Source organism: Hemicordylus capensis, chromosome 3, assembly GCF_027244095.1.
Source record: "Hemicordylus capensis ecotype Gifberg chromosome 3, rHemCap1.1.pri, whole genome shotgun sequence".
Taxonomy (NCBI): domain Eukaryota; kingdom Metazoa; phylum Chordata; class Lepidosauria; order Squamata; family Cordylidae; genus Hemicordylus; species Hemicordylus capensis.
This window is the reverse complement of record NC_069659.1, coordinates 164612917-164630647: the sequence shown is the minus strand read 5'-3', so window position 1 is coordinate 164630647 and position 17731 is coordinate 164612917. Positions and strand designations below refer to the sequence as shown.

Here is a 17731-nt window from a genome sequence, read left to right as displayed (position 1 = left end):
AAAGTGAAGAGTACATGGTTTCATGTTACCCATGGAAATACTGATTGCTCGGGGACCTTCCTTACTTAGCTTTGGTATGCCCATTCCAGCAGTCCTCTTCATTTGACAGGCCAGCTGTCACCTCATCTTCTTTGCAAATTGTATATGGTAACGTTGACCAGAACTTTTTGGAAAGCTTCAGTTTATCTTTAATGTCGGTAACCTGATCAAAAGACCAAGGAAGAACATTTGGTTGAAAAGGTGAAGGGACACAGGTTTAAAACATTATCAAACGCTTTTAAACATTATTCCAAAATGGTTAATACCATTCTTGATGGTGGTGACAATGAAGGAACTCCTGATGAATGTCTGCTGGAACAAGACACTGCACAGTTTCATTAGCAAATCCCATGTTTACTTTAACAACCTTTTTATACTGAGCTTAAAATTGCCTTTGTGACCCTCCTCACTGTAACATGTACGAATATGTGACTGCTGCTTTACTTTTACTTTAATACAGAATGGAAAGTGACAGAAAGGCATTTGTAATTCAAATGAGCATTCTGGCCAGTGTAGTTTTACATTTGCTATTCAAATGGTAAGTAAAGTAAATACAACTGTGCACCTCATATGTGACAATGCTCATTTCAATCAGGATGTTAAGGTGCTGAAAGCAAAAGAAGCTCTGTAAAGACAGTAATTTGAACAGTTTGTGATTTTGTAAACTTTTGAAATTCTTGAATTTTCTTATTAATGCTATTAATTCTTATTGTTTGTTAATCTGGTCTGTGACCGCAATAAACACACTACTACTAAAAGAAGATTTAACTAAGCATTTGGGGACGTGGGGTGGTATTTCCTATATCTTGTGAGATAAGCTTTGCAAGAGGACCGGAGTTTCTTTCTGTACTCTACTCTCCCCTGCATACAACCACTCCCCCATCAGGGACAGCTGCAAAAAGAAGGAGATGAGCTCACCCAATGCACAATATCTAAAGCTCACTTCCAGCTATAAAGTGCGGAAGGAACAATCCATAAACGGGCAACAGAATATAGAGATTTAAAGTCAAATGTGAGGAGGGGAGAGGATTTGAATTCAGTAAGCTGGAACAGCATAACTTCCTGGCAAGAGACTTCATAACTTTGTAATGCCCTCTTGGTTATCTTATAGGGTTATCTTATCATATATATACCTCTCAAATATTTTGCCAGGAGTTGTGCTTGGGAACATAAGTGCATGAATTGCAAGAGCGGAGCAGCAGCTGCTGCTACCTCAAGTCTCCTTGCCTTTAATATGCAGCAATAAATACAAATAAGCACCCACTTGACACCAGGAGAAAACCTGACATTTCTAAGCTACAACACGCAGTCATGAGGGGGCTGTTGCAAGAATGCATCTGCTCTGACGTCAGGAAAGACTTGCCAGTGCATTCGTGGCACCGCCTTTACTCGCATGTAAGGGGTGACCATCCAAACCACCCTTCTACACGTGCGGCAAAACCCTGTTTATTTAGGGGTTTGCAGCATGTGTGGAGGGGTGATTTGGATTATCACCCCTCACATGTGAGTAAAGGATGTGCCAAGAATGCACTGGCAAGTCTTTACTGACATCAAGGTGGATGCATTCTTGCAGCAGCCGCAACATGATCATGTGTGGGGGCTGCCGTTGGTTTGAACCAGCTCTTCACACAAAACCATGTGTGAGTGTATATCTGTACACTTGGTATGAGTGTACAGACATCTGCACACTCATACAACATAATGTCTAATATCACATTTTGTTCCAATCCAGACATGTCCAGTCCAAAGTTCCCTCTGATGATTTGTTCAGCATTGTGGGCGCACATGCGTGCAGATTGGGGCCCTCCTGATTCAACCTGAGCGGGATCAAAAATTAACTGAGCAGACATCAAAAAACTTGTGTGTGTGTGTGCACATGTGCATACCTTAGAGAGGGAACACTGGTCCAGTCCAGCTTCTAATAAGGGAGGTGTTAGTAATAAGTTGGTGATGAACCAATGACATACATCTCAAAATAGCAAGTTCTCTTTTTACAAATACATGGTATCATATTATTCATATCATTCTAAACAGGGCTGTCTGAAGTGGGCATCAGGGTACACCCAGGGTCTCCGTGCCTATGCAAGCCCCACACTGAGGGGCTTCTGGCAGGGCTGGAACCATATTGAGTCATCATAGGGGCTCCTGCAAACTATTGTCTTCCTGTGCCCAAAAAAGCTAAAGACAGTCCTGTGTCCAACCATAAATATTTACAAACACCTATATTTATGAGTTCATATTGATATGCATGCATGAATGCGTGCATGTGCGCACGCGCGCGTGTGCACACACACACACACACAAAGATGTGCCCCACCTCATAAGGTATACTCTAAATATAGTTTGCTCCTCCATCTGGTCTCGGAGGATGTTCCAAACTGAGCCTGATCAGCAACCAATTAAAACTTCAATCCTATGCACAGGAGTATTGAACTTGTGGGGATTTAATTCCAAATTCGCAAGCATGGGTTTGTGTGCAGATGTCCACCTGCAATTTGGCACAGAGCAACTATGAACTAGAAACAACAAGCACAAAAAGTGAAAGGTGTTGCTGGTTCCTCTGACCTGCATTACCCATGACCAGAGTAGGGATCCTTCCTGCCTCCTCCCCCCACACCCACCCATTAAATGATGAGGCAAAGAATCCACACAGTTCCTGGGAGGAGATCCTAGCAGGCAGGACAGAGGTGTAGTCATTAGGCGCATATCTGATACCAACACCCTTCATGTAGACAAATCAATTTCTTTAGCTCAAGATTACTCTGAATAGGATAATCCTGCCAGGAAACAAGATTAACTGTCTCCCTGAATTAATGAATGAATGCTCCCCCCCCCTTTTTCTTTTTTTAGCATTTCCCCCTATTTTTACTTGATTTCCATGGGTGGACAATCTAACTAATTTGCATGCCAAAGGACAGGCTACAAAATAATAAAGACTTAGGTGGGTCTGTGCAGGTATGGAAGGCGGGGGGGGGGCGGGATTTAGGGTTGCCAGTTAGATTGAAAAGCAGATATTTACCAAACTAAATTACAGATGCCATGAAGCATTGCTACCTATTTATGCACTGTTTCTGCCATTTTTGCTGTGGTTAGTAAATTCAAGAAATAGATGCTTAATTTCTTAATCAGTCGGCTAACAATTGGGATGAAATGTGTTTCCAGTGTTAAGCATTTTTTAAAATCTCATTTTTGTCAATTTAAATTTGTCAGTTAAATTTAATTCTCCCCCTTTTAAATCAGTGCTTAATATGGTTTTAGAATTTAGCTTTTTAGAATGCAGCTAATCACAAAGAACATGAAGGGGAGTCATAATATGAATAGCTTATGCCAGTTCACAGGGAAGATAGGCATTTCCATTGAGCATGTCTAGTGTTAGTCAGGAGTGATTGACACTCTGCTCTACGGACTGTTGCTTGGAAAAAGAAAGGTGTTTGCTGGCAGAAGGAATCTGAAAGAGAATTGCACATCACATCTCTGTCGGAAGCTGCTATAAGCATAATACTGCAGTCCGTATCCAAAATTGGATTCTTACAGTTGTCTAGTAGTGGCTCATATGGAAGCCAGCACATTTCATACACATTATAACAAAATTAAGATTTAGAGACAAGTTTAATGGATGGTTTCAAAAGAATTTGCTGATCTTTTTTTCTTTAAAACAAGATGAATAAAACCTCCCTATAATTTCATTCCTTTTTAAGATAGACTTTTAGTTGTTACACTATTGTCTGTGGCTATCTAGTGCTTTTATCTTTAGCTGAGGAAACTGGGGCTTCATGAAAAAGAACGGGGAAATGAGCCACTTTATCCCTACAGGGATAAAACTCTGTGGGAAATCATATTATACTGTAGGTGACAAAAACATCCAAAAATATCTAAACGTTTGAAGTACTATGTGTATATTTGACAGTACTTGGGATCCTTTAAAGTCAGAAAAATATAATTGCTTAACAGGGTTGCCAACCAACCAGGAAAAAAACAACCCAACAACTGGCCCAACCATTTCTGGCTAGCCAAAAGGTAGAGGTGTGTGTGTGTGTGTGTGAGAGAGAGAGAGAGAGAGAGAGAGTCAGGATTTTGGACTAGTTATTAATATTTTCAGCAGCAGCTGGACCTCCCCCCCACCACACACACCACGAGGAAGAGCCATCAATAGTGCTTGCAATTAATGCACATGCTGGAACTGCATCAACTATACACATGAGCTAAGAAGAAAGGTTGTTGACTTCAGCAGCCACAGTTCACCATTTCACATGCGAGAGACTGAAGAGTCCATGGATGTGCTTCCTCCTTGGCTACCATCCACCCACACTGAGCTGAGGCAAGGGTGGGTAGTGATAGAGCCGCATGGCAGCATGCTGGCTGCAGTGGCAGGGCTGGGATTTTCTCTCATTCCTGCTTTCTTGTACAGCTCCTTTAGAATGCAAGGTCAGATTTCAGTCCCTGTGTCTGTGAGTACCAGCCACAAAAGTGGCCTGTACCACCGGATCTTCATGGGCTCCACTCCCCCCCCCCTGCCCAATTTACCAGCATTCTTGAAACTCAACCACATGGCTGAAGGACCATTTGTCAGTGCTTTCTTACTTTGAAAGATATCATTATAAACTTTTCATAACCCTTGTTGCTTATAATCATCATATTCCCAGCAAAAACTCAGTGGTCTTAAAAAAGCACCACACCAAATGACTCATACCCTCAACTTACAGCATCTTTTGGAAGCATCAGAAGGTCTCCATGGCTAGTTTGAAGTAAGGACAAAAGCAAAAAAAATGTTGGGAGATCCAGTTATGGACCCAGGGCCACAGGGGCGTAACTATAATAGGGCAAGGGGAGACAGTTGTCTGGGGGCCCACTGCCTTGGGGGGCCCCCAGAGGCAAGTCACATGACTGACTCCCCCAGCCACGCACCCGCCCGGGCTTCTTTCAGTTGTATTCATCCTCTGAAACTGATGTGAGTGTTAGGACCTGGGGCTACCAGAACAGCATGTCTGTCTCTAGTACCAGTAAATGACTTGCATCGTCCACAATTTACAAAACCTTTTAAAATTTTTACTATGCTTTTTGTTACCACTATTCAGCCTCATTTAAGATTTCTTTACTTCATGAGCTGAGCTTCAGTGAGGAGGAGCCCATTTAAAAACCTTGTCTCTGGGCCTACTCCAACCTTGCTACGCCCCTGCAGGGCCAGCTCAAGGTTCAGAGAGTCCTCGGCAAACTGCTCTCCACAGCAACTCTCCTATCTGGGAGGATCATGGTGGAGCTCATGTTAGTAGATGGAATGGAAGAATGGTGCTGACAGCAGAGTAACTCTCTTGGCCGAGTCATTCCATCACTATTGCAGAAAAGCTGTGGGCCCAAGACGCTTTCACGGCTTGACACTGGGCCCTTCTGGGTAGTGATGTGCATGGAACCAGCGGGCCTGGTTCAGTTTGAGTCTGGACTGGATTAGAACCCAACCGGGCCAGTTCGGTCCGGCACCCCCTCGAAACCTGCCCCCCGGGCTCGGTCTGGTCCGGAGGGGTTCACAGACATTTTTTAAAAAGGATTTTTTCCCCTTATCCCCCTTGGGGGAGTTCCTGGAGGTGGTGGTGGTGGGTCTGTGGAGGTTCCCCCTCCTCCCGCCGGCCTTCCTTTCAGCCAGCTCTTCAGCCGGTTTTTGGCCTTCTCCCGGCGGTGCAGAGGCCATTTTGGAGGCCACACACCTGCGCAACTGTCGACAGTGAACTTCTCGAACATCGAATCTGTTCGCACATCCCTACTTCTGGGGGCTCTGGGCCCTCTGCAGTTACCTAGTAATGCTGGTCCTGCAAGGGTCTCCTGTGTTGTGTACCACAACACAGTAAGCCTCCTGGACAGTAGCTGATGTGGAAACCATTCATTTAAGTCAGAAAGTTTGAAAGCCTCTCATATAGTCTCAAGAAAGAACCAAACCATATGTGACAAGAAAAACAGTGTGAAAGCTTCAGTGAGAAGAACTAGGGCTGCAATCCTAAAATGATTTTGATAGGAGTTAAGAGAAACCTTGTCACTCTTCCATTCTGTTGTGCAGAGTCTATATAATAGGTGTGTTGCCATTTTAGAGATGTAATTTCCTTCCCACATTTAGTGGTCAGAAGGCACAGAGATACACTGACCTCTAGATGGCAATATTGGCCAATGCTTTCCCTTTCCTTGGCTTTAGGCATTCAAATGACACAAAATATTACACCCCAAATAAAATTGTAGATTGTTCTACTGAATATAAAACTGACAGGCCTGATATTTTAAACTTGAAACTGACAGGCTGCTATTTTAATGAGGTCTGCCAGAGCCCAAGGTTAACCAAAGCCTCAGTTCCTAAAAAACATTAAGATCTACGCAAGAGGCTGTTAGTGAGAACTTCACAATGTTTAATGGCTCTCAAAATCACATTATCGGTGTGTTTTACACTACAAAAGGCTGTACTTTACCTGTAAATGAAACTCTGAACTAATTTCATTCTTTAAAACACTGAGTTATTTTTATAAAAACTATAGAGCAGAATTTGGCAATGTCTTCTAAAGGAAAATGCTACTGATATGAACTGCCTCCAGATGGGGGTTGGATATGTGGTCTCTGTGATTTTGCAGTAGCCCTTTTCCAAGATGCTTTGATCATGTACATCACAGCTGCTGCATATTCACCCTTCTCCCCCTATGGAGACAGTGGCTGACATACTGCGCAATGTCACACGTGCCTTGCAAGAGCACCGTTGTGCTGAATGTAAGAATTGTGCAAATGATTGTGCAACTGCATCTGCACAATTATTGTGGAAAGCACCCTTGTGCAACTGTGTAAATGTTATGTGCAAGGCGCACATAATGCTGTGCAGTATGTCAGCCATTGGCTCAGGTGATCCTAGATAGATTATAACATGCACAGACTTCTGAGGGTGATCAGATATACAAGAAATATATATTTTGACCATATGCTATCGTCATACATGAACTAAAAAGGAAAGTACCTATAAGCTTTGCTCATGCTATTTCTGTGAATGTTGCTCATGCAGGACATAATATGAAAGAGGCACTGAACACATAATGGAGCTAAAGTAGGTTTTTCATTCATAGAATGCTTTAAGGAATATTTGATTTAAGCTTCACATGTGAAAACAATGTTGACATTTCCTTATCTATATGCTTCAGGGCATCTCTCAAATCAAATGGACATTTTGCTCCTCTGAATTTCCCACCATGTTTTTCAAGGATCAAAGGGAAAGAGACTCTTCTTTACAGTAAAACTCTCTTACCAATTAGGAACATGCCCATTTCCAGGCAGTTCTCAGAAGAGTTATGAAACTTTCAGTGACTCCATGAGGAACTTCACACGATTGCTGTGAAGTGCCCCAATGTGGTCTGCAGGGAGAGCAGGCTTAGCTCGCTCGTAACTGGTAACCTAACTCGTAGCTGGGTGGCCGGATCATCTGCCCGCATGGCTGCCAGCTCTGTCACGGAGCTGGCAGGGGCTGTGGGGATCGGGGGCTGCATGGCCCCCAGGAGTCCCAGGATGCCCCACGCGAGCACACGGGGCATCCTAGAGAGACCCCCGAGCGTGGGAGGCTTCTTGCAGCTTTGCGGAGGGGGTCTCCTTGTGTGTTGCCACGGCAGCACACGAGCAACCTAACAGGGTTTATGATTTATTTATTTATTTATTTGATTTCTATACCACCCTTCCAAAAATGGCTCAGGGCGGTTTCCACAGAGAAATAATAAATAAATAAGATGGCTCCCTGTCCCCAAAGGGCTCACAATCTAAAGAGAAACATAAGATAGACACCAGCAACAGTCACTGGAGGTACTGTGCTGGGGGTGGATAGGGCCAGTTACTCTCCCCCTGCTAAATAAAGAGAATCACCGCATTAAAAGGTGCCTCTTTGCCCAGTTAGCAGGGTTTGGCACTAGCTCCGCTAACCTCATTTAAGGGGAGGGGTACTTTAGGTGGTTTGTTGCCGGGAGCCGTATGGCTCCCGTGGACTCAGACAACCAGGAGAAATCGAGCTAAGCTCCCTTAGCCCTATTTCTCCTGGTTGTGTGAATAGCTTCAATGTGTGCAGGGTATACAACAATCTCCGAAAAATGCAGAAAAACACAGCTGAGGCAGCTGGGGAAAAAAAATACAAAAAAAGTTTTTATCTCATAGCAGAATTGCACCCACTTTAATATCTCTGTCACACCCAACTACATGATCTGAGCTTTTGAAGTATAAAAAATATCCAAAAACTCCATGGGGGGAAAAAGTTAACTCATTGAAGCGGAAATCTGAAGAAACCTAATAAAGCTTTTCTTTTTCCTAGACAACTTGAGAAAAGTGTTAAAAAGCTAAGTTGTAAATTTGATTCAAGAAAATCCCAAGCATTTTGAAGGAAATGCATTTTATTTCAGACAAATAGAAAAACAGTACTGTAAGCACACAAGCATCTTAAAGATGAAATGCTGGGGGGTTTTCTATGACACATCTTTGTAGCTAAGTGCTAAAATCTTGAGAACAAACTTTCATCTCTCAAAAAGAGCAGAGACAAAACATCTCTGGCAAGCAGCTTATAACAATAGAATTGTGAGTACTTACATCCTTCCCGTTATCTAGGGAAACTCATTTGATTTCAACTAAGGAAATCTTTTCAATGTATTTTGAAGGTTATGACTAGGAACATTAGTCATTCCTTGGTTAACTGTTATTCTTAGTCTTGGTTCACACAATCACAGGGATGCTGGTTAAAAAGTTAATCAGGATTAGTGCACTTGTTGGAGTTGGTTGTGTAAACCCAGAATTTCAGGGCAATCCTGGTCAAGCTGCTCCAGTTAACCAACATTTAACCAGGATAGATAACTAGGAATCCTGGTTACGCAGCATTTACTCAGGCTAGATAAGCAGAAATCCTGGTTATCCAGCCTTTAATCAGGATAGTGAGGCTATTCACACACGCGTGCAAAACTGGGCTAAGGAGCACATGTGACTCCGTCTGTTGAGCCACCCAGTAAAATGAGATTAAGGGAGCAAGTGCTCCCTTAACCCCATGGGGGGGCTTGTGTGTCAGCCGTGGCTGGCACAATCAGGGAGTGGAGGGGGGATTCCCATAACGCACTTGTGCAGTGCATTACTGGAGCTTCGGGGGTGGGGGACACACGTGGCAGCATGTCCCATCATCTTGACCCCTGGAGCTGCTGGGAGATCTGCCGCTCATCTGGGTGGGTGATCCACCTGTCCAGGGAAGAGAAGAAGATTGTCTGCAGGGAAGGTAGGTTAAATCTGCCTTCCCTGCAGCCAGCCTGTGAACCCTTCTCTGTAATCGTGAGAAGAGGCTCAGTATCTATCCTGATTAAATGCTGCTTAACCGGATCAATTTGAACAGAATTGCCCTGAAATTCTGGGTTCATACAATCAGCTCTGCTGGGTTTATTAATCCTGATTAACCCTTTAACCAGGATCCTTATGATTGTATGAACACAGCCTTAATTAGTGAGTGGGAGAATTGTAGTTATGTGTTTATATAGCAGGTTTCTTGAAGCTGATTAAATCAAGTGTAAAAATCAGTAGCCACAAAATAAAAACCTGGAGACAAAATATATTTATTTACTTATTTTATTATAGTGAATATTTAAACTTTTATCAGTATTCACAAAAGAATGTTGACAATCCCAGACAAAGTCTGTGACTGTCCAAAAACTCAGAGATACACTAGTGAACAGTGTTCCCTTTAACAGGAATTCCAAAATGTTGTTGACTACAACTCTCAGAATCCTCAGCAAAAGGTCGTTGCAGCTGGGGATGCTGGGAGTTCTAGTGAACAACATCTGGGAATCCCTGTTAGAGAGAACACTGCTAGTGAAGGCTGACAATCACCTAAATGCAATTGTCAGCATTCATCTGTGTTTGTAAAAAATAAAATGGGGAACAGCATATCCATTTTTAGATATTCCTGAAATCTATCCAGGATTGTCAGCATTCATATGTGAATGTCAATATTCACCACATTTTGGACATTCATTGTAATAACCATGTGTCCTAATGACATGCCTCATGATCACCACTGACGACTACCCATGACAGAACCACTTTCTTCACAGAAAGGGGCAGGTGTTTACTAGTTACTGCTTACTAGCAACCTGGATTAGTGCTTTAAACAGCAATTGTATCATAATGAGAGCATTTGTGGGATGATGTTGGCTGATTTACACACAGATGTTACTTCCCAGTGGGAAAACCATAGCATCTGGAAAGGCCCTAAGTAAATACAGGATATCAAAACAGTCACTTGGTGACCATTCCAAAACATTTGTTTTCAGGGCAGAGAATCTATGTGCAAACCAGTCTCATTCCACTTAGAATATCTGCCTTTATCCTTCATCCCTATCATTTTCTGCTTTGAACTCAGCATTCTCTTATCACTAAGAGAGTCTTTTCCCTTTTAGAAGAGAGGCTGTAGCTCCATGGTAGAGCACATTTGCATGTAGAAGATTCCAGGTTCAATTCCTGGCATCTTCAGTTAAGGCTACAAAAGGGCCCAGTTTGAATCCCTGGATAGCTCCTGCTAACCAGTGTGAACAATGCTGAGCCAGACTGACCAATGGACTGACAGAGGCCGCATTCGCACATAACACGGAACTGGAGTTGAAGGGGCCAGAGGTTACCGGACCGTTATGTCTGAATGCAGGCCTGGCCCCCAGAACTCCAGTTCCATTCGGAGAGTGACCTGAGATTCTGCTCTCCGAACTGTAACTTATATCCTCGGGTTGTAGTGAGTTTCACCACTCCAACCCAAGGTTCTGTACAGTCTGCGTAATGTGTGAATGCAGAAATGCAGGCTGTGTTCTCCAGCTGGAGTTGAGATAGGAAGCTCTTACCTCAACCCAGCAGTCATTCGCTGTGTGGGCTGTCCTTCATGAAAGAAGAAACCCCACACAGCCAGTTCCGCTGCCTCTCTTCAGTCACCAAGATGGACGTAATAGAACCCACAGTTACGTCTGAATTTGGCCAGGAGAGTGGTGGTGGTGGTGAGGGAGTTTAACTGAGGGTCAGTTGGACCCCTGGTTCTGTGTCATATGCGAATGTGGCCTCAGAGTTATACTAGGGCTTTGGAGATCCAGGTTTCTTCACTCAGCCATGAAACTCATTAGATCACTTTCTCTTAGCCACAACCACAAGGTTGTCATGTGGATAAAATTTGTAGGGGACTGTGCACAGTCCTGAGTTCTTTGGAAGAATGGCATGATAAAATGCAAATAAATAAGTACATAAATAAATAAAAAACCCTCCCCCTCCAATGTTAAGTATTGCAAAACTGACCCCAGAGTTTTTATGTTTAACCTAGAGAGCATTTTATGTGCCCAAGTTCATACACCTGCAAAGTTGAGTAATACAGGAAGAAAGTTAAAGGTAAAGAAAACAGTAAAAACAGAAAACAGGTTAGTTAAGGCAAAAGACTAGTTCTCTTCTAACGAAAGGTAAAGGTAAAAGTGTGCCGTCGAGTTGGTGTCAACTCCTGACGACCACGGAGCCCTGTGGTTTTCTGTGGTAGAATACATTGCCATCTCCCACACAGTATGAAATGATGCCTTTCAGCATCTTCCTGTATTGCTGTTGCCTGATATAGGTGTTTCCCATAGTCTGGGAAACATACCAGCGGGGATTTGAACCGGCAACCTCTGGCTTGCTAGTCAAGTCATTACCCCACTGTGCGATTAGGTGCCTCTCTTCTAACTAGGGGTGTGCATAAAACTGGCTGACCCGATTCAGTTCAAGTCCGAACTGGACCTGAACTGGACCGGGAAAGTTTGGTCTGACACCCCCTGGAAACTGCCCCCCCTACAGTTCAATTCAAGGGGGGAGGGGTTCGTGAGCTTTTTTGGTTAAAAATGTTTATTTTTATTTTTTGTACTTTCTCCTTCTGGGGGGATTCTCTGAGGCTGAGCGGGGTCTCTGGAGTTTCCCTACTTCTAGCTGTTCTAGCTGGAGCACAGCCCTACTTCTAACTGGAGCCCCAGTTATACACCGCGCAGGTGAGCGGTGCATTTCTGGGATCCCCTCCCTCCCTCCAAGTGTATCGGCCAAAACACAATCAGAAAAACGAGGTTAACAGAGTGCTTGCTCCATTAAGCTCATTTAAGGGGGAGGGTATTTAGGTGGGCTTGCCGCTGTGGAGCCACTGTGCTCGCCCTCGAGCCTGGCGGTTCTCACGAGCGAGCAAAGGGGGGCCCAGCACGATTTTTTCCGCTCGTGAGAATAGCCTCATTAGCTTGAGGGATGCTGTTGAATTAAGGGGTAGATGCCTGCCTTGTACTTGACACTAGGGCTTCACAGTAAGGAAATGGTCAAACATTCCAATTTCTCTTTACTTTAAGGAAGTGCAGGTGGCAATACCATGGATAGTTTAAACGTGATTAACTTGATGTATTGGTGTCAGATGTAGCATTAGAATATATATATATATATATATATATATATATATATATATATATATATATAGGGGAAGCAGACCTCCAGTGCAATACTGCATGGGGAGGCTCACAGACTTAATCAGATAAAGCAATATAACATTAATAAAATTAATTCTGAATATAACAGAAAGACAGACTGACATATTTATAAAGGACATGTAGCTGACAAAATTAAAAGCAGCTTAATTAGGTTTCATTCAAAGTTTCCTTTTCAATTCTAGAGTCAAGCTTTGGGAGGCGGGGATGCTTCTGAAGTTTGCAGCAGAACCTGTTTGTGGATGACACTGAGTAGCCAGTGCCTGTGACATCACGAACCCATCCTCTTCAAATCCCAAACACGTTTTGTAGTGTTTTAACAAATGTTTCTGGCTTCCAGACTGCACAGCGTGCTGCAGATAGCGAAAGATCCTGTCTTTGCTGCTGTGTAGCTTGAACACACGCCTGCACTACTTACAGAAGTGGGTTGTTTGGTATTGCACAAATCCACAGTGAGACGTTTCTTCTACTGGGGATAATGGAAGTAGCATCTCACTGCATGACTGAGCAACACTCCAAGGGAGCAGGACACTCTGCCACTACAAGCTGCATGGGCATGTGCTTAAAAGCTACACAGCAGCGAGGACAGCACCTCTCACCATCAGCATCATGCTGTGTAGTACATCAGCCTCTGTACTTGCAAATGAAAAATGTGAGCCTATGAACAGATAAGTAGTCATGCAGGGCTTTTTCTTAATGGCAGGTAGCTTTCCTGAAGCATGGGGCAGAAGGGCAAGAAGGGCAGCTTAACCCGCATTTGCTTTACTGGCCTGCACCTCTAGCATCCAATTGTGAAGCTAGGATGAAGCCAGACCCACATTCTGGAAGAGGGACCTGCTGTGAAAGCTCTTTTTGTTGTATAACGTCTGCCTTCACCCACAAAGTGATGCGTTTAAAAGCGGTACATGAGCAGCTCCTCAGCAGGTTAATGTGTTTGACTTTACAGTGACTCCACTTGGCCCGGGCTGAAGCCTTGCTGTTTGAAAGTACCTTTTAATCAAAGCTATTCATATTCTTGCCCTCTAGAAGTCTGGTGCACTCTTATTTTGAAACAACAATACAAACATCCTTTTGGGGGGGGGGCTACCAATCAGAAATTTGTGGAAGCAAGAGTATGGGAATATTCAATAGTCTTGTGGCAGCAAGCATGAATCATCCCCTTTGTTAAGCAGAGTTCACCCTGTTTTTCATTTGAATGGGGGACATATGAGCACTGTAAGATATTCCCCTCAGGGGATGGGGCTGCTCTGGGAAGAGCATCTGTGTGCTTGCATGCAGAAGGTTCCAAGTTCCTTCCTTGGCATCTCTAAGATAGGGCTGGAAGAGACTACAGCCTATAACCCTGGAGAAGCTGTTGCCAGTCTGTGCAGACAATACCTTAGCTAGATGGAACAATGGTCTGACTCGGTATAAGGCAGCTTCCTGTGTTCCTATGTTCCTAAGCGTCTGGCTTTCTGCATGACTTGCAGAATGTGCAATGAACCTGTTGTGCACGAACCAGTTTGGAAGCCCAGGATGTGCACAAAACAGGATGTGCACGAACCTGTTCGGAGGCCCTTTAACGGGCCTCCAAACAGGTTAGAACACTGGGCAGTTCAAAGGTTCGACGGCAGGGGGGATAACTTTAAGAGCAGGGGAGGGTGCACTTACCCCCCCCCGTGTTTCCCCCACCAGCACTCACTGAAAAAATGATCTGGCAGGGTGGCAGCGTACCTCCCTGCTGCCCCATCCGCTCCTCAGACCAGAAGTGACAGGAAGTAGTGCATGCATGTGCACACATCAGCACATGCGCACACACGTCACACTTGCTCACACACATGTCCTGTCATGGGGGTCGGAGGAGTGGACGGGATGGCAGGGAGGTATGCTGCCACCCTGCCAGACTGTTTTTTCAGTGAGCGCCGGAAGGGGAAACACGATGGGGAGAGTGCAAGTGCATCCTCCCCTGCACTTAAAGTCATTCCTCCCACCGTCGAACTGGCCCCTGCTGGTTCCATGCACATCCCTAACTTCAAGCACACTGTGGTCAGCAACCATATGGATAAACACTGAGGACTGCCTGAGATCACCCATAGTTCTGTTGTGCCTTATGCCTTCCACTTTGATGGTGGCTCACCGACTGTACAGTGAACCGCCTGCCTAAGTGAAGGAGTAGGAGAGCTTCCTAGCCACAGTGCATCCCTGCTTTCGCAAGTCACACTGGTGGAGTTGAAAGGGGCTTGGAAGGAAGCAGTGAGATCATCGGTCACCTACACAGGCAGCTTGCTGTGCAGTGTGGGAGCCATGTTTCACAACCGTGGGCATACTTTTCATTAGAAATATATTCCTGAGCTAGCATACCACACGATGTCCTTCTGTCCTCCAAGCCCTGTGGATGCTGCATGCAACCTCACAGAGTGTCCGTTGCTCTTAAAATCACATCTCTACTGTAGGACTCTTCTCCCTCAGAAAATAATGGGAGAAGCGTCTACGGTGATGATGCAATCCTTAAGAGCCAAGTAGGTTCTGTGCGGTTGAAAGCAGCATCCATGAGGTTTGGAGGACGGATGGAAGGAGTGCGAATATCACACAGTGGGACGCAGCGCAGTCTATGAGTCTGTGTTTTCTTCAGTTGCTGAACATCGGAAGCTGCTTTATCACTAAGTCAGGTCACTGGTTCATTTAGCCCAGTATAGTCCACTATACTGGGCTAGTCCTGGGGGGATTCCACGAGTTTACAGGGAGGCTTTACTGCAGACTCGAAGTTGTCCAAAAAACCCGACACAAATAGTGGATTTTTTTTTACCCCAGATATAAACTGGGTTACACTCTAATGGACAGTAAAAAACCCAAATTGTGTGTGAACTGCTCCCTGATAACTCGCAGGGACATGGTGGTAACTCTAACCAATATGTGAATGCACTCCCTCTATTCCGGATGCACTCCCTCTATTCCGGAGGAGATGCGAGTTAAAGGGCCATGTGAAAAGCCCCATGTGAAAAGCTTCCAGGGTCTCTGGAAGAGATCTTTTTGTTCACCTGCTATCTGATGCTTTGACTGGAAATGCTAGGGATTGAACCTAGGACCTTCTGCATACATAGTATATGCTCTCTCACTGAACTGTGGGCCCCTCTCCCCTTCTTTTACTATCTCTTACTTTAAAAAAATATCAGGAAGAATTTAAATATAAATTCAGCAGCCTTGAAGGACTGCACTGACACAACTCTTGGTTTACACTGCAGTAGCATGAAACTTTCCTGGCAGAATCTCCCCTCCCATCCCAGAAGATTTTCATCTTGTTTGCTTGGAAAGCTGAAGGAGAAGGGTGGATACCATGAACTTTAGTTAAACATTACACATCCTTCCTTCAACTATCCAATTCCACAGGGTAGTCAGATTAAAACAAGCATCAGGTTTTCTGATGTAAGAAATGCAAGGGTGGGCTTGGTGAGTTTTGCTTGGCTTTGAAGCTTCATTGCTGCACAAGATACATTCCAAATATAATAGGCGGAGCAGGAAAAGGTCTCATTAAAGGAATGAGACCCAGATGGATATAGATTTACATGGCACCTGCTGGTGAACTCTGTCCCCCCCAGCTCTCAAGAAAGAGAAGTGAAATATTAAGTCCTTTTTCTTTAAAAATTGCTCTTGGATTATTTTATTATTTATATGTCTGTAGCAGTGTTTCCTCTGAGGCATGTGCGTGTGCACACACTCACATTTTTTTAATGTCTGCTCAGTTAGTTTTAGATCCTGCTCAGGTGTAATCAGGAAGGTCCCACTCTGAATGCAGGTGCGCTCACACTGTCTTGATACTGCCGCCCAGAACAAAACTCAGTCTGCACACAGACGAAAAAAATTAGAGAGAACACTGGTCTGTAGTCTGATCTTTCCACCAATAATCACTCAAGGCAACCTGCAGCAAACTATGAGAAGGTGACATGATCTGCAATTTCAAAATGATAAACTTTGGAGAAATGCATAAAGATGTAAAGTGCAAAAAAGCATAAGGAGACCAGACAGAGTTTGCATAGTTTTGACTAGAAGCATTCTAGTTTTAAACTCTAGAGCAGTCTTGCACAATTTTGTCACGAAGGAGGAACACAACTTACCAGTCATGGGTGGCAGCAGCAGCCCATCAAAGCTGCAATAAGCAGCCTATTTTGTAGGCCTAGGCAAGTGTCAAAATCAGATGTTTCTGGAGCCCTTTATGGAGCCCTTTTCCACTATAAGGGCTGGAAAAGATTCCTGTTTGAAACTCTAGATAGCAATGCCAGTCAGAGTAGACAAAACTGAACTAGATGGACCAGTGGTCCAGCTAAGGTAGCTCCCTTTGTACCTGGCTGTATAGGCCCCTCTTCCTTCTTGGGTGCTACTCAGCAGTGGTGTCCTGGAGCTTTACCGGATGGAGTGCATATAGAAGAGCAACACACGTGCTCAGCATCTCCTCAGCAATCTCCTCAGCTTCAAACCAGAGCACCATCCCAAATACATTCAACTTATGAAAATAACCACAGATCAAAATGATATGACCCATCTATCCTGAAAACAACCACTACCACCAGAATATATAGACCTCTTCCATGGTCAAGCTTGAGTAAGGTATGAGAGCTGGCCCAAGGCAGGATTAAAAAAAAAAAAATGGGGAGAGGAGGTACAGGAGAAGCAATTAATAAAGTTTAGTGCTTTTATGTGAAAAATACTGGGTGCTGCAAATTTGTCTAATTATTTCCTGGTAGCAATACATACATGCACATACTACTCCCCACCCCCCACTGGCAAAAGACCATTGCCAGGAAATAGTCTTGGAGTTTGAAACTGGTTGCTGACATTTTAGAAATAAAGTACAAATGTAGCAGTGCTTTGGAAAGGCATGATAAAGCAAGGCCCATAGACCATGAATGATTTTGAGACTCATGGGTTGTGGTCAGTAGGTGGTGCTGCTGTCCTAGAGAGATCAGTGATTAGATTGGGCCCTCCTCTCCGGATTCAGATTCCTGTTCTGATGCTCTTCTATGGGAGCATTTGTTTGTGTTGCTTTGGGTGAAATTAACAAAAGGACAACCATTTTGGATTCCTCCAGTTACTGAAATTTGAGTGGGAAGTTGACAAAGACATGAGGGAGGAGAGGATAACACGGCTTATAATATTTTAGCCAATGATATGTGAAGGAAAAAGGGATAACACTGGGTCAATAGATACACTGACAATAGATAAAGTGATGTGGG

The 17731-nt window shown here is 44.1% G+C and overlaps 1 protein-coding gene across 6 annotated transcripts in view; it reads right to left on the bottom strand.

The window, feature by feature from the left end:
* GPC6 (glypican 6) overlaps window positions 1-17731 on the bottom strand; it is a 1119686-nt gene that overhangs the window by 26417 nt on the left and 1075538 nt on the right. For all 6 annotated transcript variants that reach the window (XM_053305384.1, XM_053305385.1, XM_053305387.1 and 3 more), the window contains one exon: window positions 66-202. In XM_053305384.1, coding sequence (XP_053161359.1) covers window positions 66-202 — 137 coding nt within the window. The remainder of the gene's footprint in view (window positions 1-65; window positions 203-17731) is intronic.